The sequence below is a fragment of the Vollenhovia emeryi genome, unplaced genomic scaffold (genome assembly GCF_000949405.1).
Source record: "Vollenhovia emeryi isolate VEMERY1.0 unplaced genomic scaffold, V.emery_V1.0 DF939139.1, whole genome shotgun sequence".
In the NCBI taxonomy this organism is placed as follows: Eukaryota; Metazoa; Arthropoda; class Insecta; order Hymenoptera; family Formicidae; genus Vollenhovia; species Vollenhovia emeryi.
In genome coordinates, this window is record NW_011967227.1 from 1,472,131 (window position 1) to 1,495,124 (window position 22,994).

General features: G+C 34.4%; 2 protein-coding genes across 6 annotated transcripts; one reads left to right on the top strand and one right to left on the bottom strand.

The window, feature by feature from the left end:
* The first annotated feature begins 2,174 nt into the window (after nt 1–2,174).
* On the top strand, nt 2,175–7,776 carry LOC105567274 (protein henna). 2 transcript variants are annotated; one of them, XM_012022002.1, is made up of 8 exons: nt 2,175–2,422; nt 4,646–4,774; nt 4,844–4,998; nt 5,381–5,563; nt 5,742–5,938; nt 6,167–6,429; nt 6,990–7,219; nt 7,551–7,776. In XM_012022002.1, exons 1-8 carry the CDS (start codon nt 2,336–2,338, stop codon nt 7,711–7,713), a joined length of 1,407 nt encoding a protein of 468 aa, XP_011877392.1. In that variant the 5' UTR covers nt 2,175–2,335; the 3' UTR covers nt 7,714–7,776. The 2 variants fall into 2 exon arrangements, with proteins under 2 accessions (XP_011877392.1, XP_011877393.1); XM_012022003.1 differs by lacking the exon at nt 2,175–2,422 and adding an exon at nt 4,236–4,308.
* A 558-nt stretch (nt 7,777–8,334) lies between these two features.
* Nucleotides 8,335–17,684, bottom strand: LOC105567275 (circadian locomoter output cycles protein kaput). Of its 4 annotated transcripts, none has more exons than XM_012022006.1 (12): nt 17,185–17,684; nt 14,874–14,997; nt 14,642–14,790; nt 14,381–14,472; nt 14,067–14,271; nt 13,892–13,987; nt 13,704–13,779; nt 13,392–13,630; nt 13,090–13,325; nt 11,956–12,399; nt 10,339–10,512; nt 8,335–10,115 (listed from the first exon to the last, which is right to left on the bottom strand). In XM_012022006.1, the coding sequence occupies exons 2-12, from the start codon at nt 14,909–14,911 to the stop codon at nt 9,696–9,698; spliced, it is 2,169 nt and encodes a 722-aa protein (XP_011877396.1). In that variant the 5' UTR covers nt 14,912–14,997; nt 17,185–17,684; the 3' UTR covers nt 8,335–9,695. The 4 variants fall into 4 exon arrangements, with proteins under 4 accessions (XP_011877396.1, XP_011877395.1, XP_011877397.1 ...); XM_012022005.1 differs by having other exon boundaries at nt 16,117–17,684; XM_012022007.1 differs by having other exon boundaries at nt 13,183–13,325; nt 15,742–17,684.
* Nucleotides 17,685–22,994: the final 5,310 nt, after the last annotated feature.

The following is a 22,994-nucleotide window of genomic DNA, read 5'->3' on the forward strand; positions in this document are numbered from 1 at the left end:
AATAAAAATCATTGATCTTAATAATAAAGTATATGAAAAAGGCGATATAAGACAATATTAAAATATACCTATATTGTTTTAAGTAACTGCCTCTCTTATTTGTTAAAATAATTTTTCTTCTATTAATCTCACATATATCACTTCTATTAACTACACTATAATACAGGATAGAAAATATGTCGATCCAATCGACCCCAAACACGCACCAGCACTCACGAAACAATAAAACTGCTAAAGTGTCCCACGCGATTAACCGAAATTTTGGTTACACGGTGTTTTATTCTTTTGTTTTGTCTATGTCTAGTATAATATAACTACAAGTGTTATAGAGACAACTGGAACTTACTAACTAAATCCTTATAGTAAAGTCAAACTGGTTCTGATTATAAAGTATCGAGTCCTATCGTGATAACTAGAAATTCTGTTTGGTTTACAAAATACATTTTATCATGTTTTGTTGATACAATCCAAGCATTTTTCTCAGTGTACCTTATATATCGATCCCCTTCGTGACTAATACATCTAATATATTTAAAACACTGACGACAAACATTGATAGAAAGGTACGTTTATATGGTTTCAATAAATTAAATAACATCAAAAGAGTATAATATAAAGACGAATTAATTTATATATGGGATAGAACATCTAAAGCTAGCGCCACACTATGCGCGATTAGTTATTTGTATACTCGTGAATAGTGTGGAGGAAAAATTCGTCGATTCGCTGTGCGCGATTCGCCATTCGCAGTGATTCGTTAGCCGAGCGGTTTTTTTTACGAAAATAGTGGTTTTTTTAGTAATATTGAAACTTGACTAATTGTAGACTTATGATACAAGTGTAATAACAGGTAAAAGTTAAAAATTGTCGAAGTTAACACGAACTGGCAAATAATAAATTACGTATGATAAACTGCGAATCACAAATACTGTGGTAAGTAATAACGAATTTCCAACAAATTTCTGCGAATTACGAATCACGAATCGTGCATTACGAATCGCATATAGTGTGGTACTAGCTTAATAGTAATGTAATATACCGCCTTAAGTGCAAAAATTGTGATGCGACATACTACAATATGACTATTAAAGTATTAGATAAAGAATCTTTCTACTTGAAACTTGAAACGATTAATTTTAAAAATGCTTTATATTAATCTACAAGATAATGGTGTTACCTCACAAACGGATACAATCCTTTCAGGCAACGCATATCTCCCGCTTTTAAATAAAATGAAAAAATCTTTGTGACTTATATATTTTTCTCATAAATTCCCTGAACAATGTTGTTTATGTAATCGCCGTACTCTAGTCGTAGCTCTAATGAGAGCAATGAGATCTTTTATCGCACCATATTTGTAGACTAGTATTCATAGTCAGATCTTAGATTTAAGACCATCTTAAGATCATTTTTAGATACTCTAGAGACAATTAATTCAAGACAGTCTTGAATATATGTTATTGAATGCCGACCATAGGCTATGAAATCCATAGGCTTTCTTACTATCTTTCTAAAGAGATTTCACAACAGCATATATGATATCTAAATATCAATATTTAGGCTTTCTAAGATAAAACTTTCTAACTGATATCAACTGAAACAACATATTTTGCCTTAAATATTTAAAATATTTGAATCACAATTATTTATATATTATCAACATATCTTATTTTCAGCAGTTGTTTTAAAAACAGATAAAAAATTTTTCTTTTATAAAATAAGATTAAAATTTTTTTAATAGCAATATTTAGATATTATACAGTTATTAAGAAAAATAATAAAACGCCCAAATAATAAAACAATGTATATATTTAGCACGTATCGTTTCTGATTCATGCGTGACTTAAAACCCTCATTCAATAACTTTAAATTGCTTTTATTTAAAAATTGCTGTATGATTTTTGCCAGAAGAAAAAATTACTTATTCTGGCACAAAGAATTGCAATGTATTATAAGCATAATATGATTAGAAATATATGGAGATAAATATAATTATTGTATCAAAAGAAATTTAATTATATTTACGCGCATAAACAATAAATGATTTCGTAAAATCACCCGTGAAGGATATTACATTATCGTTCGCGTTACTTTTTTGATAACTTCTTGACCCTGTACGATATATTTCACATCAGTGTACTTTTCTCTATATATGAGTTATTACTCTTATTATTTCGCAACATTGACAAGGATGCTCTTTTATCAAGTAACCTGCTAAAACTGATAGTCACGTCGTCCCAAGCACCAGTTCTTCCGCGTCGTTCGACGAATAAGGGACAGGATTTCAAACAAAAGTTAATTAATTGTGCAGACTTTTAAATTTGTTACTGTGACAATGTATGCGCAAACACGAAAACAAACGTCAAACGCCGAGAAAGTGGCAGATAGCAGCTCATTGCTCAGCAGTTCACCTCCAGATAAGGTATAAACAAAATTGTTATTAGTGAAATGACAAGGCGTGTACTTAATTAATTTGTTTTTGAAAATAAAATGCTACTCTTTTATTAGAGATAATAATTTTTTGCAATGAATGAATGTGTTTACTTTCGGACCAAAAAGAATAAAAAAAGCATAGGATGGCTTCTACAAAGAGGTTATCTACATTATTTATATAAATAATAATATAAATAAATTTACATGTATAGAGAAACAATATAAACTTATAAAAATATCTCTTGCTACGTATAGGTTATAAGTTTTATTTCTCTTCTCCTATATTAAAAAAGGCGTGTTAAGTCGATAGTCGAAAGTCTCGAAATATTGTCTCTTTTCCGAAATGCTGATTGGGTGCGATACGACATGCTTTAGTCGTGTTATTTGCAGCTGTCCAAACCATGCGAATTTTTAGAGAGAGCAAATGGCGCGCGCGAAGCGCGCGCTGTGTTGTCTGGTAATTTAAAATTAACATGGATTCATCTTAGTAATAAATGCAAAGAACTTACTGCATTTATCTTACTATTTTCATATATAAAAAAATATATGAAAAATATATTACGTTGCATAGGATGTAAGATGCAGATGTGTAACATACGTAGGATTTATTATTAATAGAAGCGCAATCCACATTAGTTAAAATTTGGAAATAATAATATAAACCTACAGAGAAACGATACAAACAAATAGCATAATTTTAAGCTATTAATAAATGCACAGAATCTACTATTTTTTACGTACGAAAAATATATCATGCTACATTTATACAGTGTGGTATGTATGTACATAGATATCGAATTAATGCAATTTTTAATAAAAAAGTTTTCCTTAATACAAGATTAAATTTCGTAAAGTCCGATAAAAATTTAATAACAAGTTTTAATGAAGCTGTTGCAATGAAACTTTTCAGCGGAATTTTAACAAAATATTTTCTAAATAATATTTACAATTAACGATTAACGTCAAAACATAATTTTATCACACGATTGACTAATCATACTGAGTTATATCAAGTAAGCAATACTTATTATGAAATCAAATCTTATCACTTTGTAAACGTTTGCCAATTTAATGACGTAAATGTAACATATATACGTCAAGCGACATTTTTAATAAAAAAGCTATCCAAATTTTGGTAAGAATTTTAAAAGAGAATAGCAATTTAAGTTTAATTTTATTCAACGCGCATATTTATCGACACTTTAAACACATATGAGATCTGATGAAATAGAATTATTTGTTGCATATTGGATGTATTCGTAAACAGAGTCATTAATCAAATTGCGGGATATTTCGTATTGTGCATTTTTAACAATAATATAATATAATAACAACATAAAAAGTATCATTAAAATTTTTTCCTTAATATAATAAATGTTTTCTCATATATAACGTGTTTATAAATGCTGGTGAAACGATAAATTCTTTCCATTTCAAGAACATTACAAGGAGAAATCGTCCTTGACTCCCAAACTGTCCTCTATAATCAAAATGATGCAAAACCTTTCACGGATTACAGTATTTGGAATTTTATACTTTTTGTTCTGTGTAGTAAAAAACTTGATCATCTATATTCTATTTAAACTGTTCTTCTCGCTGTTCATATCATAATGCTTTTATACGCGTATAAGGAAACAATTATATATGCACAAGCTTCAGGATTCTCGACCGGGACCTCGACCGATTACCGGGATTTCCATCAAACATTCGATGAACTCTAGAATAAGGAGGGGGGGTTCTTGCAACCGTATATATGGAAAGATCACGCGACTGTAGTTTTAATTCGTCAGTTTACCTTGCAGTTTAACTATAACGATACGCGAAGACTTTGAAGAGTGCCGTTAGTCAATAATGGCAGATGTAATGGTATTATTGGTATGTGTCTTTCAATAAATTAATTATTAATATTTTATTTACATTTGTGCATATTAGTAAATATACGAAAAACTTTTAAACGGGTTTGTTCATTTCCATGTAAGCCTTTATTACGTAAAATATTAGTAATAAAAGACATGTTGTCAATAATACACATTTAAAAATAATAATTATATTTTTATTTTTATCAAAACGTTTTAAGATCTTGAAATATCGAGATATTAAAATATTAATTTCTAAACAAAGGGAGGGACATTAAAATATTTCTACAAAAGAAAAATTTTTTAAAAACCATTATTATTTAACGCATCATAATTATTTTTGAAATGCGTGTTAGCCGAAACTGATCCATGGCGGCAATTACATCAAAGAAGGCAGAGATTCAGCTAAAAGCACTTGCTTAATATTTTCCCCGAGAGAAGAAGACGAAGTTGGAGCACTGGGAAAATATCTTCAGCTTTTCGTCGTGAGTAAAATTTCATTTATTAATGGGTCTATTAAAACACATATAAGCTAAGGGCACGTATTATTTTAGAAACACAAAGTGAATCTCTTGCACATCGAGTCTAGAAGTTCTCTTCGACGACCAAATGGCTATGAGTTTATGGTGGACTGTGCACCAGGTGGTAACATAGCCTCTGTAATTGAATCTTTACGAGATCAATGCAACTACTTTTCAATCATTTCTAGGTAAAAATTTTTAACTTTCCGATAAAAACTAACTGTGGTATATTAAACTTTTTAATTTCCAATAACTTGCCATAAATATGGTAACATTATTTAATTGTTTTTAAATCATTTCGTTATACTTGTTAAGTTTTATTAATGTAATCATAATTATTTGACTTCAGTTATAGTCTTACAATTTGTTGTTTTATCTTATGTTTTAATAAAAATCTAGATTTGTTTCTCGATATTCTTGCAATATTTTGTTAATTCTTCATTAACAATGGTGCGTAATAAAATACACCGTTTCAGTAAAACATAATTAAATCAATTATTAATATAACATATCAATTTAAATATATGAAAAAATAATACAGCTTTATGAAGAAGCTATTACTTTTTTCAGAAATCATAAAGACAACATGGATACAGTACCATGGTTTCCGAGAAGAATACGCGATCTTGATAAATTTGCTAATCAAATTCTGTCTTATGGTGCCGAACTTGATAGCGATCATCCTGGTTTCACGGATCCCGTATACAGAAAAAGAAGGAAATATTTCGCCGACATTGCTTATCATTACAAACAGTAAGTTTTGCAAACTAGGGTACGATGTATATCGTATTAAAATTGCAGAACTGGACTGCGAGACATAAAAATATGTATATACATATTATTTAGTTACAAATATCTCATGTATATTTATATATGTTAAGTGTTTAATTTACACACATATGTAAAATTCAAAAATATAATATTATTTTAGCGGACAACCTATTCCAAAAGTAGAATATACGCCTGAAGAAATAGCTACGTGGGGCATAGTCTTCAGAAACTTGACTAAGCTTTATCCAAAGTACGCGTGCAGAGAGCACAATCACGTTTTTCCGCTGCTCATCGAAAATTGTGGCTACCGTGAAGATAACATACCTCAACTAGAAGATATATCCAATTTCTTGAAAGGTAATATCTCTATAAATATTTCTACGTGTCACAGAAGAAAAAGTCTTTGTGCTGATTTAAGAATACGTTAACGTTAGATATGGCATACAAATTTTGTTTAGCTCTGAATAATTAACTTTCCTTTTATCTGTATCATGGAAAATACCAATTGCTAACTAGTTGATAGTGTAATTTAATAGTATAATTTTATATTCGTGATCAAATATTACCTTCTAATTAATGTTTCAGACTCTACCGGCTTTACACTTCGCCCAGTGGCAGGATTGTTGTCTTCCCGTGACTTTCTGGCTGGATTAGCTTTCAGGGTGTTCCACAGCACACAATACATACGACACAGCAGTAAACCACTTTACACACCGGAACCAGATGTGTGCCACGAGATTTTGGGCCATGCACCACTCTTCGCTGACCCATCTTTTGCCCAGTTTTCACAAGTTATCGGTCTGGCATCCCTTGGTGCTCCAGACGATTATATAGAGAAACTTGCAACGGTATCATAAAATTCTTACTTAAATTTCAAAGAATGTAATGTTATAGTTGATATATAAAGTATGTTAACCAAAACTCGAATATATGTTCAAAATTCCTAAATAAAGCCTTGTGTTGACGATCCAATAACTGTGCCCAAGTTCTAGTTCCGAGAAATGTATAACCAATCAACTTGCATCTTTTTCGGAAAAGCTGCAGTTGATTGGCAACACATTTCTCGGAACTAGAACTTGGGCACAGTTATTGGATCATGAACACAAGGCTTAAAACTGTGAAATAAAAACTAGCTACTACTCAGTGAGAAATGATTCGTCAATCGATGTCGAAACGATGTCGAATCGATATTGACACCATCAAGTTGACGTCGATTCGTCGATCAATGTCGAAACGATGTCGAATCGACATCAATTTGACAATGTCGATTTTTCACTGGGCTGGTTTTTAATAGTATCGGAGTTAATAATAGAAAATGGAACACAAGATAAAAATTCTATTATTTACCTAAAAACCAAACAATATATTGCATTCATTTTATTTCTGTTAATATAACTTGTTTTTCTAGTGTTTCTGGTTCACGGTGGAATATGGAATTTGTCGACAAAATGGAGAATTAAAGGCCTACGGTGCCGGTTTACTCTCGTCTTTCGGCGAATTGGAATATTGTTTGAGCGGCAAGCCAGAGCTTCGACCTTTCGACCCACCGAAGACTGCAATGCAAAAATACCCGATAACGGAATATCAACCCGTATACTTTGTTGCCGAGAACTTTGAAGATGCAAAAGAAAAGATGACGTGAGTAGAGAGACAATAAATAAATGTGTCGAGTAGATTTTCTCTTATCTATCTCACCCCAGGTCAACACTTGTTTTTTCCACATTGTGCAATATTGGTTGTGCATTTATCGCAAAATTGAAATGCACTTCATGCAAGATGACTTCTTGCCTATTTAGAATTATTATGCAAATGCACAGTTTGTTGTATTAAACAAACGCGAAAAGGATAAAAACCCAAAAGATATGACTTCTTGTCTATTTCTAATTATTATGCAAATCCACAATTTGTTTTATTAAACAAACGCAATAAGGATAAAAACCCAAAAGAATGATCAAATTTTTATTTTTAGGAAATTCGCTCAAAGCATACCAAGAAAATTCGGAGTTAGGTATGATGCTTATACGCAGAGCATCAGCATTATCGACAGTAAACAACAAGTGGAAACTCTTGTAAATAACGTGAATCAAGAAGTACAAATTTTGATGGATGCGTTAAGAAAATTACGCCATTAAATTAATGTTATTCTACGCTATTTCTACATGATATATTTTAAAATACTATCATAATTTATATATATAGTTTAATAAAATGTTATCGTGCTATTATATTATAAACGTAATAAGTGTTTATTAAAGTAATACGTACACAAAGAAAACTGTCACTAAAAATATATATATTAAAAACTTTTGTTTGTGTAGTAATATTCTGAGAAATTTTTATTGTTACATAACTTTTATACATGGAAGGATAGAATTTTTGTAACGAATAAAATTGAAATACTTTGCAGTTTTTCAATTTCAATATATTAAATAAATATATTGTACATCATATACATCTTTATTATTTTTTTTGTTGAATGTAGCAAATTTATATTAATAATTGACAAAGAGAAATTAATTATTGAATATTAGGAACATTAAAAATTTGTAGGCATTTCTCAAATTTCCAAAACTAATTATTTAATGCAATTTATTTTAAATTCGATTGTATAATATGAAACTGTGAACATGTAAATAATTGTTGCTAAAAATTTTTATACCAATCTTTATTAATCTTGTATTTTATGTTCTATGTAATCGTTTCAATAATATTGTCATCACATCAATTTAAACGCATGACATATCGTAGTTTAATCGATTTTAAGCTTTTCGTTTTATTGGCGATATTTTGGTCGAGCAACAATTAAGAAATGTTATAGCAATCTAACATATATATTATAATACACTAGATATGTAAGAAAATGATAACATATTATACATATACATACCACAAAATATATATTACTTTGTTCGACATCATATACGTATACAAATATATGAATACACCCTGTTTCGGAAAATGTGGAGATTGGTCCCTTCTCCGTTTTGACGACACGTATTAGAAAAATAAATTCAATGAATACATATAAACGTGCTGTGTCTACTTTTGATCGTAGCTCTCTCACTCGTTGCTATAAAACTGCTTTATACTTTATAGAAATAATCAAATTGTTTTGGAGAGATTACCAAAATTTACATAAAAATTGTACATTAAATATAATATATTTTTACCTTCTTAGTAATACGCTCTTCTTTGTTCGATAAATGCGTAAATTGTATTAGTACACTCAATACCCTCAGATTTATTAAATTTTCATTATTTGTAACTTTATACAATTTACACATATAATAACGCAATAACTCTTAGATATTAAATCACTTTATGTTTTCCCAAAATAATTCTCTAATTTAAGAGAATAATTTTTTCCGTACTCAGATACGTTGCATTTTTAATATGGGAGGTAAATAAAGCGAAACTTAAGAATTATTAATTATATAAAAAATATCGGCCATTATGAACTGGAAAGTTTTAATTTAAATAAAATATAATGAGAGTATAATAAACTGTATTCTAATTATTAAGTTAAAATTATTATTCATTATCAAAACTTATCTCTTTTAGAAATTATTATACAATACGTGTAATTAATTTTATAAATTCTGGTTTTATGTTTTACATATTGCGAGGCACAATATTACTTCACATTGTGGTTTAAGAATTTTTTTAAAAGAAAATCGCAAAATAATCCATTATATGGAAGTCTGGGTCTCTATTCTAAGATCACCGAACAAGAAAAACATAGATCAAATTATAAACAACAACAATCTTGGAATGAGAAATAGTCAATATGTTAAAAATGGCAAGTTATTGTAAAATGCGAAAGTTCTGTTACATTTTACGCAATATCTACCGCAATATCACACAAACATTCTTATTTTAACTTCTTAAAATACTTTTGTACACTTGCAACATACAACAGAAATGACAAGGTTCTCTAAAAAACAGAAAAGCAGCAGAACAACAATATATTTATAATTATAGCAAAAGTTATTGTAAACCAATTTTTTCACAGTAATAAATAAATAAAAAACTTAGATAAATTTAAAAAATATATTAAATTTAAAGATAAAAATTCTAGCCTACTTGGTAAATACAAATATAATACTAAAGTCTTTTAATTTTGCGAAGATCTTTGCTGTTGATTCGAGGACGCCTCCATATTACTGTACATTATCTCGGCCTGCTGTGGGCAGATTTGGAAAGGCACGAGATCGGAATTACTACCTTCGTGTTGCGGTGGCCCCGGTTGTTGTTGCTGTTGCTGTTGTTGGTGTTGCAACTGCGAATGTTGTTGCTGCTGTTGAGTTTGAATTATAGCGCCCACATTGCCATGCGTCGAGCCTGGCGACGGATTCACTTGTAAAGAATGCGAAAATAATTCCGTAGGCACTATAGGCACTGGCACAGTAATTGGTATGGGAAGCACATTCACGCCTTGTACGTTATTGGATGTGGGCAATGGCACATTAGTATTATTAGTATTACACCGATTTGCCTGTTGACACGGATTTGATGGATTATACGGTATACCAGCCTGAAATATAAATATCAGTCAATGAGCTTTTTCATGTTACTTTAAACAGACAGTATTTAAGTGAACAACTGTGATGTTATTATAATATTTCACAAATAAAAAATTTTTAATGCAGTATGTAAAAAAACATAGACAAGTAGATGTACGTTAAAATAATCAGTTATCCGAAAATTAAAGACGTTAGATACTACAGTACAATTTCTTATTTAAAAGATATACAAACATTCAATAACGGCGTGAGAATCCCATATCGGGCGATAAAGAGTTGTTCCGAGACTCTTCTTAATTCTTCTTGTTGATGAACGATCAGCTGTTGCAGCTCTTCATGTTTCCGTTGTAATTCATCCTGTATTTGGTTCTGCGCAGGAGTCATTACTATACTCTGCTGATGTAACATCTGAAAACACAACGAAATGATTATTCAGAAGTACAATTAAATATATAAGAACGTCAGTGTTTTCTTGACCATGCCTGGCACCTTTAATAATGCAGGCAATTTATTGCGAAAAATATTACCTCAGCCAGGGTTTGAACCTGGACCTCCCTACACTCTAGACGAAAATATACGCGTAGACAACATCTTTATACCTACTGTTATTGCGAATACAAATATTATCATATGCCTAGGTGGTCAAATTGGTGAGACGCCCGCGTAAAGTGTAGGGAGGTTCAAACCCTAACTGAGGTAATATTTTTCGCAATAAATTTTCTGTATTATTAAAAATGCCGTACAATTACATATGTGTATATTTAGAAAAATAAATATTGAGTGAACATAAATTAGGTTTGCTATTTAATGCACGACGTGAGAGATTCATCCAATCGAAAGATTAATTCACAATCTCAATCTTGGGACAAAATCTATTTTCTCAGAATTTATCAATAATGTCTCATAAACTAATGATCCGAGATAAGCGATTCTTATCTCGTTAGAAGCGCTGAAATCTTAGCTTTCCAACGAGACGAGGATCATCTTGCTACGATTTTTCTGTGCGGAGATAATGACGATTATATCGACTCGCGATCTCGATCTTGGGACAAAATCAATTTTATTTTTGTAATTAATTAATGAAATCTCGTAAACTAATGATCCGAGATAAGCGATTCTTATCTCGTTGGAAGCGCTGAAATCTTAGCTTTCCAACGAGACCAGGATCATCTTCCTACGATTTTTCTGTGCGAAGTTATTGACGATTATATCGACTCGCGATCTTAATCCTCATTCAGAAGCAGCTGACGACGCGTATATGCGGCGTCTCGCGCGGCGATGTTTACTACCGAACCCCTGTGCCTCCGTATGTTTTAAAGCCAGTTTTTTAGGGACGTAGTACTACTCGCGTAAAACTTGCGCGGCCTTCATTCATGAATGGCGCGCGCGCGCCGGATTTTTAAAACGCTATAACTCGGCGAAAAATCGACGTAGCGACACGAGCCAAAAACCATTCTTCTTCGTTTCGAATCCCCCACATTTCTACATTCAGTATGGATGCTCTTATCATGAAACGTACATACGACAATGGAATAAAAAGTAAAATGCTGAAATATAAATTATACGTATAACTGCTAAATATAAAAATTGTGCTAAAAATCTATATTAGACTGTATAGCAAGTATATTAAAGTTTAAAGTATAATTTTTTATCATTAATCATCATGCTTTATTGACATGCTTTATTTTTACTAGCATTTTGTATTATGTATGAAGTTCTCGCAAGGTCTAAGAAAAACGAAAGGGAAGGTTAGATTTGTACATTTTACATACACTAAACTTGTACATTTTACATACAATTATATAAGTATACGCTATTAATATTAATGTCACAGATTAATAATTCTCTTACCTCATGGGTGGGTACAGATGAAAGAATTGGAGCAGCAGGCGTTGCAAATCCTGTTGTAACGACCGATTGCAGATTAACTGTTGCATATTGCGCAGGATCCATGAAATTAATACACGATTGATTGACATCGAGTTGATGTTGCGGTTGCTGCTGCTGCTGCTGCTGCTGCTGTGACTGTTGCTGTTGCGTTTGTTGCTGTTGCCTACTATCTACCGATGCAATCGGCTTTGAGACCACGGAACTGCTCGCAGAAGCCGCATTCGATCTTGATCCGTGTGTTATTTGTGAATGTGGTGAACTTCGTAACGAAACAGATATTGAAGACGTATTGGAACCATCGCCACGATGTCGGAGATTGGAAGCGACTGTCATCGACTTCGACGTCCTCGACGATTTGTTTGACCATTGCGCTAACGGTGTGACGGTTTGACAAGATGTCATTATCTGTGTGTGTGAAAATGTGAACCAAATATAAGTATAATGTATACGCGCATATGCAAATTGATTTCAAGTCATAATAATATTATCGGCATTCCATATAAAAGGAAAGAACCCTCTCTTTCCTTCTTCTGTCTCTATTTTGCTTCAAAATGTTGTTTTTTAATGTTTTATTACTTTATATATCGTATTCTTGTTTGTAGATTCTAACACTTAAATAATTATCGCTCTATCTGATTATGTATATTTAAAAATTTGCAAGATATAATCAAAGTACGTGAATAACAACATCTATTTTGTTTTTCCATTTCGTTATACAGTTTTTCAGCAAATTAAAAAATTATTTTGTTTCTCTATTGCATTGTTTAACCGTATCTGCTTTTCTCACAGCAAATATTTTATCCGCAATATTCTTCAACTCCAAGTAAAGTAAGTAATAAAGGTTACGATCAAGCGTATCAGCCTCAAAGTATTAGCCAATATAAATTGATAAAAATATTTGAAAAGAATATCTTTTAAACTTTGATTCGGCATAAATGTTCTACTAACGATATAATCAATTTTAATCAGAGCGGAATTGTTTCCGCCCTGATGTCTCCGTTCCTTGCACTTATTGATACGCATTTATTTCGTCCCATACGATTAGTACTGCAACAGTTATGGAATTCTATAATCGCGTGTCGTCTATCATCTTACTTGTTTTACGGGTAGTAAAACGTCCTGATTTTGCGTTTTATCGTAACCCCCCGATTCTGCCCGCATTTCCTTCATTACGTCGACATAACTGACCACGTAATGCGTGCACACGATAAATTCAGGTTTCGAGTTCCACTGATTGTAAGTGATGTAGAATCTGGTCTGCAGCCAAATCCATTGCTGGCCTTTCGTGAGGAATCTGTAGTAGCAAGACGTTCCCTCGCCTTTCTGCATCACTAAAAGATGACCTTATCAATTATAATCGACCGCACGCACAGTCAATCGCTTTTTTCAATACTCACATGATTCATGGCACGTAACAACATTGTCTAAATCGTCCACGTGATAGTAGTCGTAACCAGACGTGCCTAAGACTTCAAAAGGCAAATACCCAATAATAGGAGGTGCTCTGTGATCTAAAAATAGGAATTTCCATTCGAGACTATGACGGGATGTGAATTCTGACTTTGTATTATCCGTTACGGATAGCTCTCGGATAAGCTGAGGAGTTTGCAAACGTCCCGTACCCACAAAGACCAATCTGCAAAATTAAACATGAATGAACTGAGATGCGATTGTGTTTCTATATTTTTGTATGTGACTAGGGACAATACTTGTTATCTGATCCGCTGGTATTACTAAGTTTCTGACTTGGCAATAGATTGTCAACATCGTTGTCCACAACAGGGCCTATAATAATGCATTACTTTGATCAAACTCAATTTTAATTTAATTTAGATTCAGCTAGTTACCTGAATATTTGTTTTGTATAAATTAAAACGTTTTGAGATATTTTACTTACGAAAGTATCCGATAAACTGTACAAGTTCATAAATAGATTCTTCCCGAAAATCTAGTCCGCCCCTTTTGATATGACACATAAAAGAAATTTGGTCCTCTGTCAATATAGAAAATTATGTTCAATCAATTTATAAAACCACACAAGTCTTCTAACTTCTAATAATTATGAAAAATACCTTTCTTCACACTGCGTCTGTCTTGTGTGCTTCCGGGATTTAGTAGAACATTATATAAGTGTGGCTGATCCTCTTGAAAAGTTACATCATAAATACTTGTGTTCTCCAATTCGTTCGGGAGATATCCAAGCAGAGACGTAACACTTTCAGAAACGTAATAAATATATCCGTTTGAAGAGAAAACCATTATAAATCCGTCCAACGCCTATAATAATATTATATTAAATCTATAAGTTTACAAATCTACATTAAATAATACTACAGAATTTGCTGGAATCTTATGTTTAGCTTATTATAATCTGTAGTAATTTTACCTCTAATATAAGATGAGTAAATTCTTCGTTAGAAAGAAAAGATGGTTTCCAGTCTTCTTGAATCTCATGGACTCTCGACCTAACAGCTATCTCTGAAAATGAGCAACTACATACTGTAATGCCAAAAAATTACGTTTAAAAGCTTATCAAATAATATTTAAAAAATTGAGCTAATTATTAACACTTTTACGTTTACTTAACGTTTACTCAACGCTTAACAATTTTAATTGAAAACTACGCTGTGGATAATCTTGCACCTACCATTATGATTCTTTAAAAATAAAATTGTCGACTTCAGCACCGTGGATTTATCCATTTTCCGCGTATTGGCACTAACCATATTACCGAGCTCGTTCACAAGCATGTTGAATTGATCTCTGCGTTTCTTTTCGCTGAGATTACGCGATTTTCTGAAAGGCAAACATTTATAAGCTTAATGTTTATCGCGACAAACATTAAATAAGTTGCGTAAGAATTTTAAATAACTTCCTACCGCTTCGTATCGTCTTTATCATCGATATCATCGTCCATGTTGTTGCAGAAGGTAAAATGTGTTCTTTAATTTAATATGGTAAAATATTTTGAAGAGATGATACTGCCAATACAACGACTCGCTTCTGCAAAGAGAGAAGATATATTTATATTGAAACATATTTATACTAATTTTAAATTGTCAGGCAATGTTGATTTTAATAATAAAAAATTACATCAATCTTTAATGATAATAGAATAATAATTTTATGAATTATAAGCAATGTCTTATGTTTTTAATTTATGTTTATTTAATATGTTTTGTAAGAAATTATCAAACATGCAATATAACAAAAACATAAGATAAACAACTAAAGCAAATATTAAACACTGAAATATTGAAATTAAATACTTCAAAATTATATTGTATAATATCTTTCATTCTAATGTTACGAGCGATGAAAAAGATTAACCGAGTAAATCAATATAATATCCTTAATCAGCAATAATAGAGTCAAGTAGAACCAATCGCGTGCTCCGAACGTAACCAACCAAAACTAACAAACTATCGATATATATCTATCGTGGAGAAATTTACAACTGAAATTATATTACAAATTATGTTATGTTTAAATCCATAAAATTTTTCATAAATATTTCGTGAATATATATTTACAATACAGATAATTTGTTTGTAATTATCTGACAAGTTATAACTGAATAAGTATAAGTAATAATAATTAATTAATAAGTAATATACTACTTTTTTCAAATAGAAGATTTTATCTTACATAATAACAAAATACTGTGTTTTATGTAAAACATCTCTTCTAAAATAAATAGGTAAATATGCGTATTTAAAAAACTATATATTTTCGTTAAATATTTACGTTACTTGATGCAGAACTCGTTTTGCAATATGCTCTCAGATTAATGATGCTTAAATCCCTTCACATTTTTTGATAAACACACTTTTCCACATAACCTGCTTCAACTGGCGATTTACCACGCGATAATTGCAGCAGTCACCACATGGTCACTACAGTCCACAAGAAAGAAACATTTAACTAAACCTGTCTATTCATATTTCCGAGATATCTCAATCAGTAGATATTCGGGATCGAGATAAGTGCAAGAGTTTAGTCTATTCGATATCAATAATACATCCACTAAGGAGGCGGCATTAAATTTCACAATCACGAAGTTTTACGCGGAAACCCAGTAGGGCAGTTGATAACATTCAGGAGGATAATCAAGATAGTAACCGAATTAAAAGTCCACCGAAGAGAAACGTCTATCTATCAGCTCGGATCCCGAGTGTCTCAGCCACTTGGACCGACAGAAGGGATGCCCGCGCGAACAACCCGTCGTACGCCAACTATACGCTGTGCGCTATTGCGCACGTATGCGCACGCGACCGCACACGAATTCTCGCGAGGTCTCAGGTCGAGGAAGTACGTCGAGCCTTTCGAGTCCTCCGCCAATCGCTCCTCGACAATGCCGCGTTCGCTCGCACGGGGAGCCGACGCACCTCGTCGCGAGCCACCGACACATTTTTCAGAGAGAGCACTCCGCGTCGACCGTCCGCCTCGACGACGGTCGCTCCTCGATTTTCACGACGCTTCGGAGTCGACCAAAGGACTGCCGATTGTTAGCACCTCGCGGTTCAGGTCGCACTCAGGTTCATTAGCCGCGCGCCTCCAAGCCTGATCGATCGCGAACGTGATCGCGAGTTTTTACCGCGATTCCGCGCGGTGATTGCGAAAATCCAATGCGGAACACACGGAGAGTAGGCCAAGTAGAAGCGGACGAGCCCAGACCTGCCAACCGCCTTGGTAAAAGTCCCCTTCGCTCCGTGAAACCGCGCGCTGATGATGATGCTGATGACGGTCCATTCAGTGGCAGCTTATCATCGCTTAACTAAACTTGCGTCAATTACAGCTTTCGGATATTCTCAAATTTGTCCAACTCGATGGCTTTAAAATAGCGTATTTTTATTTCGTAGTTTTACTTCGTTAACTGGACTACTAGCTTTCGGAACTCGACAAGAGGTGAGAATCTAACAGTTTCCGCCACAAATCTGTTTTGCAAAGGAATTAAGTAAAATTTGTGTTTTTACAGAGAAATCATTGGTTCCAAAGAGACTTGAACTCTTGATGCGTTGAGAGTCGCTGTGATAAATGCTACATGCGATCAGACACTTTCATAGACGATATGCCGTACATCAGACACTTCTACTGCTCGTCAGCGACAGAACGAGCGAGAAATAAACGTTAGTTTCTTTCTTTTTTGGACTCGTGAGGTTCAAGGGATTCGTACACAGCCGCACGTACACATTTTGACACGATTACTCGCTCATGTAGTATCCATCTCGCCTTTCCATTTCGAGGGAGAATCTTTCAGCGCCTACAACTTCCCGTGTTTCCGCTCCTCCCAGCCTCATTGGGCAGAACGGATGTGATCCTGCAATTTTCACTCCGACATATTTTTCCCTCCTATAATCTCGACCAGGAGAAAATTCCGCCTGTATTGCCGTCCATGTCGAACCATGTCACTGTCGGCTAGCCTCAGGATGGGTTTTCACGTAGCGAAAATGGCAGTCGTGCTCCGTTTTCCCGACCAAGTGCGCAATCGCGGCCTTATCGCTCATTGCCGTCGTACATTCGCGGTGAATGTGCGCGGCACATCGCTTCGCGGCGCACGTTCGACCGGCCGCGATTGGCCGCCCGCCGCATGTGCGTTCATTTCAAACGTCGATCCGCACGGCACACGCATCCCGCCGCAGCATCGCTGAGCGTCCGTAATGCAATCCCCAACGAACGTGACATCTGACACCCCGTGAAATATCGTAGTCGCGAGTATAAATTCCGCAGTGTTTCCGCCAAACTGACGACACTGTTTCGCGAAGGAATATCCTGAAAGGGATCGGTTGTGGCGCTCTCTCAGTATCACGAAACAACGAGATTAATTGCGAAAGGTAAATAAGAAAACTTGGGAGTCTCTTAAAGTTGCCAGTGATAATAAATATAATAAATTTTAGTCGACCTTATCTGGCATGTGTTTAATGTATTTAAAAATTGGATATACAAGCGACGTTTCGACCAACGGTTCTGGTCCTTCTCAAGCCATTACTAAAATAATTGTATATTATATATATTTATTTATTTAACAAATTATATCTATGTATCATTCTATTTATACAATTATTTTAGTAATGGCTTGAGAAGGACCAGAACCGATGGTCGAAACGTCGCTTGTATATCCAATTTTTAAATACATTAAACACATGCCAGATAAGGTCGACTAAAATTTATTATATAAATAAGAAAAAATGACCAAAGGATCGATAACAAAATTAACAAGATTAAAGTGAAGAAAGAGATTCCTCTCGTTGAGATTGGCGGGAAAGAAGGAAAGGCATGTAAGATGTCTCGGTACAACACGTCGCGTTTCTCGTGTACAGATTTAGCGATCAACTTGAAACTGACTGGTTTTTATCTTCTTTCGACGTTTCTCGTTTCAAATTACATCGCGTCTTAAATTAAATCTCGTTAAAGTCGCAGAAATTTAGAATAATTATTAATTTTCTCAATTTATTCCTCGTTAAAGTAAAAAAGGAACTTGAGATGAAGAGAGAATTTCAATGCGCGGTTGACGATGTTCAAGTTAACGTTACTTCGGTCTGTACCAACTAGTGGAATATATAAACCGTACGTTTCAGCTCTGCATCATCACGCACGGCACAGTGATCAATTGAATCGTGTATTGCTGAAATACTCTAAGAAAATTTTTGTAAATTTTCAGGAGATGAAAAAATGAGTGCAGTACTTAGTTGACAATGACACATTTTATTTTACATGTAGGAAACAAGCAGCATAGTGTTGGTAATGTTTTTAAAAATTAATTTTGAAAATATTAACTTAGGGGCTTTCTGAAATAAACAACCAGATTCCTTGCAACAGTGTTTCAGTAATGCACGATTCAATTAAATAATCTCACATCCTTCGACGAGTGTAAGGTGAGGATTAATTATTTTTGTATCATTAGAGACATCCTGTGCACGATAGATATAAGGTGATGAAATGAAATGTGCGCAATATTCAATAAATTTTACATAATATTTATTATTTATAGTGTACTCAGAAATGTCGGGCCTCAACCAGTGGGCCTTCTTCTTTTGACATATTTGATCAATGAACATCACAATGTTAATTTTCCTCTAGTCCGTATAGTTACTTCTCTTCTCTATTAAAAGCGACGCGCAATCCGCTCGTGCCGCTGCGGACAAGCTCCACGACGGTCTGTCTGCATTGCACGAAATATCGCTGCGTATATTCGCCGTGGTAAACAAAACCGCAGGCTCAAATTCGTTCGGCAGGTACGACGGACGAAACGCAGGTGTTGTCACGCGGTGATCGAACTTGCGAAACTTAAAGGCCGTAGCGAGCCGATTGCGCCTCGCAGAAAATAGATATGTCCAGCCTCGCGACTCTTGGTTCTCATCCACGATTCAACATGCCAGCATATTCGTACAACAAAACATATCGAATAACAACTGCATATAAAAACAAAACGAAAGGAAAGAAGTCTATCTTAGCCGCAACTCGTTGTAGGTTTTGAATTTTGCAGGGCGCATCTATTCGACAACCAATAATATCCGATAATGTATGTTAAAACACAACGTGTTAGTAAACATTTTCTTTTTCATTTTCTCATTTTTTTTACGTATTACATTAGTCCTCGCAAAATTTACACAGTCGTTCTCTCGCCGTCGGGAAACATCTCGCTTTTATGTTGTCCATATCGGGCCGACACTTGAGGAGTTTCCAAAAGTGTTGGGTTCAAAAGTAGGAGATGAAGGGAGAGGAAGGCGGGAGGGAACGGGGGAGTGAGTTTTGACTTTCCTTTTCTTTTCTCTTTTTTTTTTACTCATATTATATAGCCAACCATTCCCACTGTACACACCTCTTTCTCTGTTCGATTCTTCGTCCCTTCTGTGAACAATGAAAAATTAAGATACGCACGCGTCGCCTCGAAGAACGAAACGTCGCGGTTGGACGAGAATCGCTCCGATTCAAGGACCGACTTTTGTTCGCCGTGTCGTCTCGGCCGCATCGTTTCGATCTTCGGCGCGACAAATTGAAAATTCTCCGCGGGCCAGTCGTCAACAATTCACAATTACTGAACTGCAACAGATGCGTTTTATCTATTATTTTCTGTTCCATTAGTATTGCCTAATTGTACTTTATTATAGGACGGGAACAACCGACACAGACTTGATTTCAAGTAATTGCCGAATTGGAGTTATGTTGAGAAACATTTGGAAATGAGAAGAGATAATTACGTTATCTCGTGAAAATTGTGTCTATACACTGAACTCGGATATATATCTATCTGCAATAAAATATATTTTTACAACCTTTATATATCTACTTAAAAAATATATCATTTTTTTTCATGTTTTAATCTATTCTACAAACAGATGGCACAATTTTGCATCTTCGCTGCAATTCTTTATCGTCAAACAAAAGGACCAATGTATCTTCGGTTTAGAATGGAAAATTTAGATTTGTTAAAAGAACGTCAATTGCTCCCTCAATGTATAATGGAGATCAATTAATTATACATTAGAGGCTAATCTCAATGATCGCAGTTTCGGAGTAAGCACAGCGATCAATTGTCAATATCGTTTACCTTGTTGTTCACATGTTATATATGTATGTTTATAAGTGTTATATACGTTATAATGTGTTGCTTGTTTCCATATTTGTACGAAGTTGAACACGACGTGAGCTCGAATCGAATTTCGACGACTGGTCGGCGGGTGCTCGCTAATAAATAGCGCGGGGGCGGCAGTGGCGCGAGGATACATTTAAGTTCTCATTATATAGGAATCGCGGGGATCTCCAATATTCGAAAAAACTTGGTAAAAATATCAGTGTGACCTCGCGCCGCTCGGCACGCCCGCCCGCTTCTGGCCCACCTTAATTAATTCTCTTAAACCTCCAAAAACACCTCGTCCAGCCTATAACGCTATACGAAATGATCGTTACAATACGATAATATATATATATATAATATATATAATATATATATTATATTCTACATTACATTACTATGTTCGAAAAATAATATTACAATATATATATAGTGTGTGTGTTGTTATGTGTATTATCATTTTTGTTTATCTTCTTATTCCACCTCTCCTCCACGATAGTTCGCCTCATTCTCACTTATCGCTTTTTTTTTCCTTATTATACGCGCGGTAATACCTAAAATTTACAATTAGTTATACACGGCGGTCGACGCTGCTAAGAGGAGGCCGGCGACGTAAGATGGTAAGGTGGTTCAATCTGCGTTGCTGAATTCGTTATAAAAAATTATGTATCGCAATGAGTAGAAATGGCTTGATGTATATAAAATTGTTGTGTAATAATAAACAACATTAAGCTGGTAGATTGACAGTGCCTGTTACCCTCTCAAAGGAACGTTTTGTAATCCCGTTGCCTCAGTTTCCACGACCGGTAAACATTGACGGGCCGAGGGTGTCGCGTTAAAAGTGACAACTCCGAGTTTTAAAACGACACCTCCAGCTTCCTCGATTTGATTCGCAAAGCTTTGATGAAAGGGAAAAGAATAATTCCAGAGTAAAGATGTCTAAAATGCTTTCTAAATAAGTTCACTCGAGTAGACCTTTTACTTTTATTAAAGCCCTCGTCTTCCCGAGCTTGAGATATAACGAGAAATTATTGTTTCACATCTGCAAATTGCCGCCACGCAAATTGACTAGTCCTCTCAAACGTTCTTTGAAACTGCGGAGATTACAAAAAGCTTTAAAAGGCAACCTTCCGCCCATTATCTACCACGGAATGCCCTATGAGATTTAGTCTCACAATCAGTGTTACATGGATCGGATCGCTCTCAGCAGCGTGCGCAGTTATACTACCAAATCCTTTTGGTGTGTAAGTGTGTGGATGTAAAACCGCTAGGCGCTTTTCTTCTCTCTTTCTCTCTCTCTCTCTCTCTCTCTCTCTCTCTCTCTCTCTCTCTCTCTCTTTCTTCTCTTTTTTAATTTGAATAACAACCATTTTTAATTTGTTTCACTAAATATATCACAAACTGCCGGTGGCTAATGCAGCTCTCGAATTCTCGCTAAACGCGGCGATCGCTATCGTAGACGCCTCTAAGCGTCTCGTTCGCGCGCTGCTATCAATACCGGAAACGAAGCGTTTAGCGTCAACGCGGGAGCTACCACCGGAAAAATATAACGTTAAGGGATTACGTGTTAATAGTTACATCACTGTCGGAAGACGCAGCGATCCGAAGGATCGTCGGGACACTAACCTCGTGTCTATGTATCCTGATAATCCTTCGTCCTCGTCCCCAACATACGGTTAGTTTAAGTGTCGAACTAGTAATTTTTTTTTCCGTATATTATGCTGCCACAGAAGATTCTCTTTATTCTTAAAGTGTAAATATCTTTATAAATTCATGACCTTAAATATTATGTGATTTTTAATTTTTTTTGTTCGTTAAACTTACATATTCCCAATAGGATTCATTTCAATTTAGTCTTTAAGCGTTTTTCACTGTTCTTTTTTTTATTGTTTCTTTTGTTCTCAGAAACTTGTAGTCAAGGGGGGCGACCGTGTTTATTATGTTCAGAGGGACACAGGAATATAAGGATTAGAGATGAAGCCACCTTCGTAAGATGTAAAGTAAAACGTGACATTGAACCACTTTTTTTTTTTAATGATAAAGGCACCGGGGAACTAATATTGCAGAAAGTATCATCACAATATCAGGGAAAACGCTTGACGGGGAAGAAAGCACTGTAATAAAGAAAGACACTCGAGGGATAATATTGATCGAGCAGCGGTAGTTGTTGTCGCCGTCGATTAAAAGAAACTTGACATTAAAACTTTTCTCTTGTGCAAGATACATACCCAAAGTATCTATAACGAAGTTCAGAACAACAGGTTGACAGAACAGAGTTATTCTTTCGGAACGATTAAATCGTTTGCATCGCAATGACGCTAATTTCGACCATTTCCCGTCAACAAATTACGAAATTATGGAAAACATTTTTTTACGCGCTCATTTTGGTATCTGTACAACATGAGCCTGACTCGAAACCAAGAGG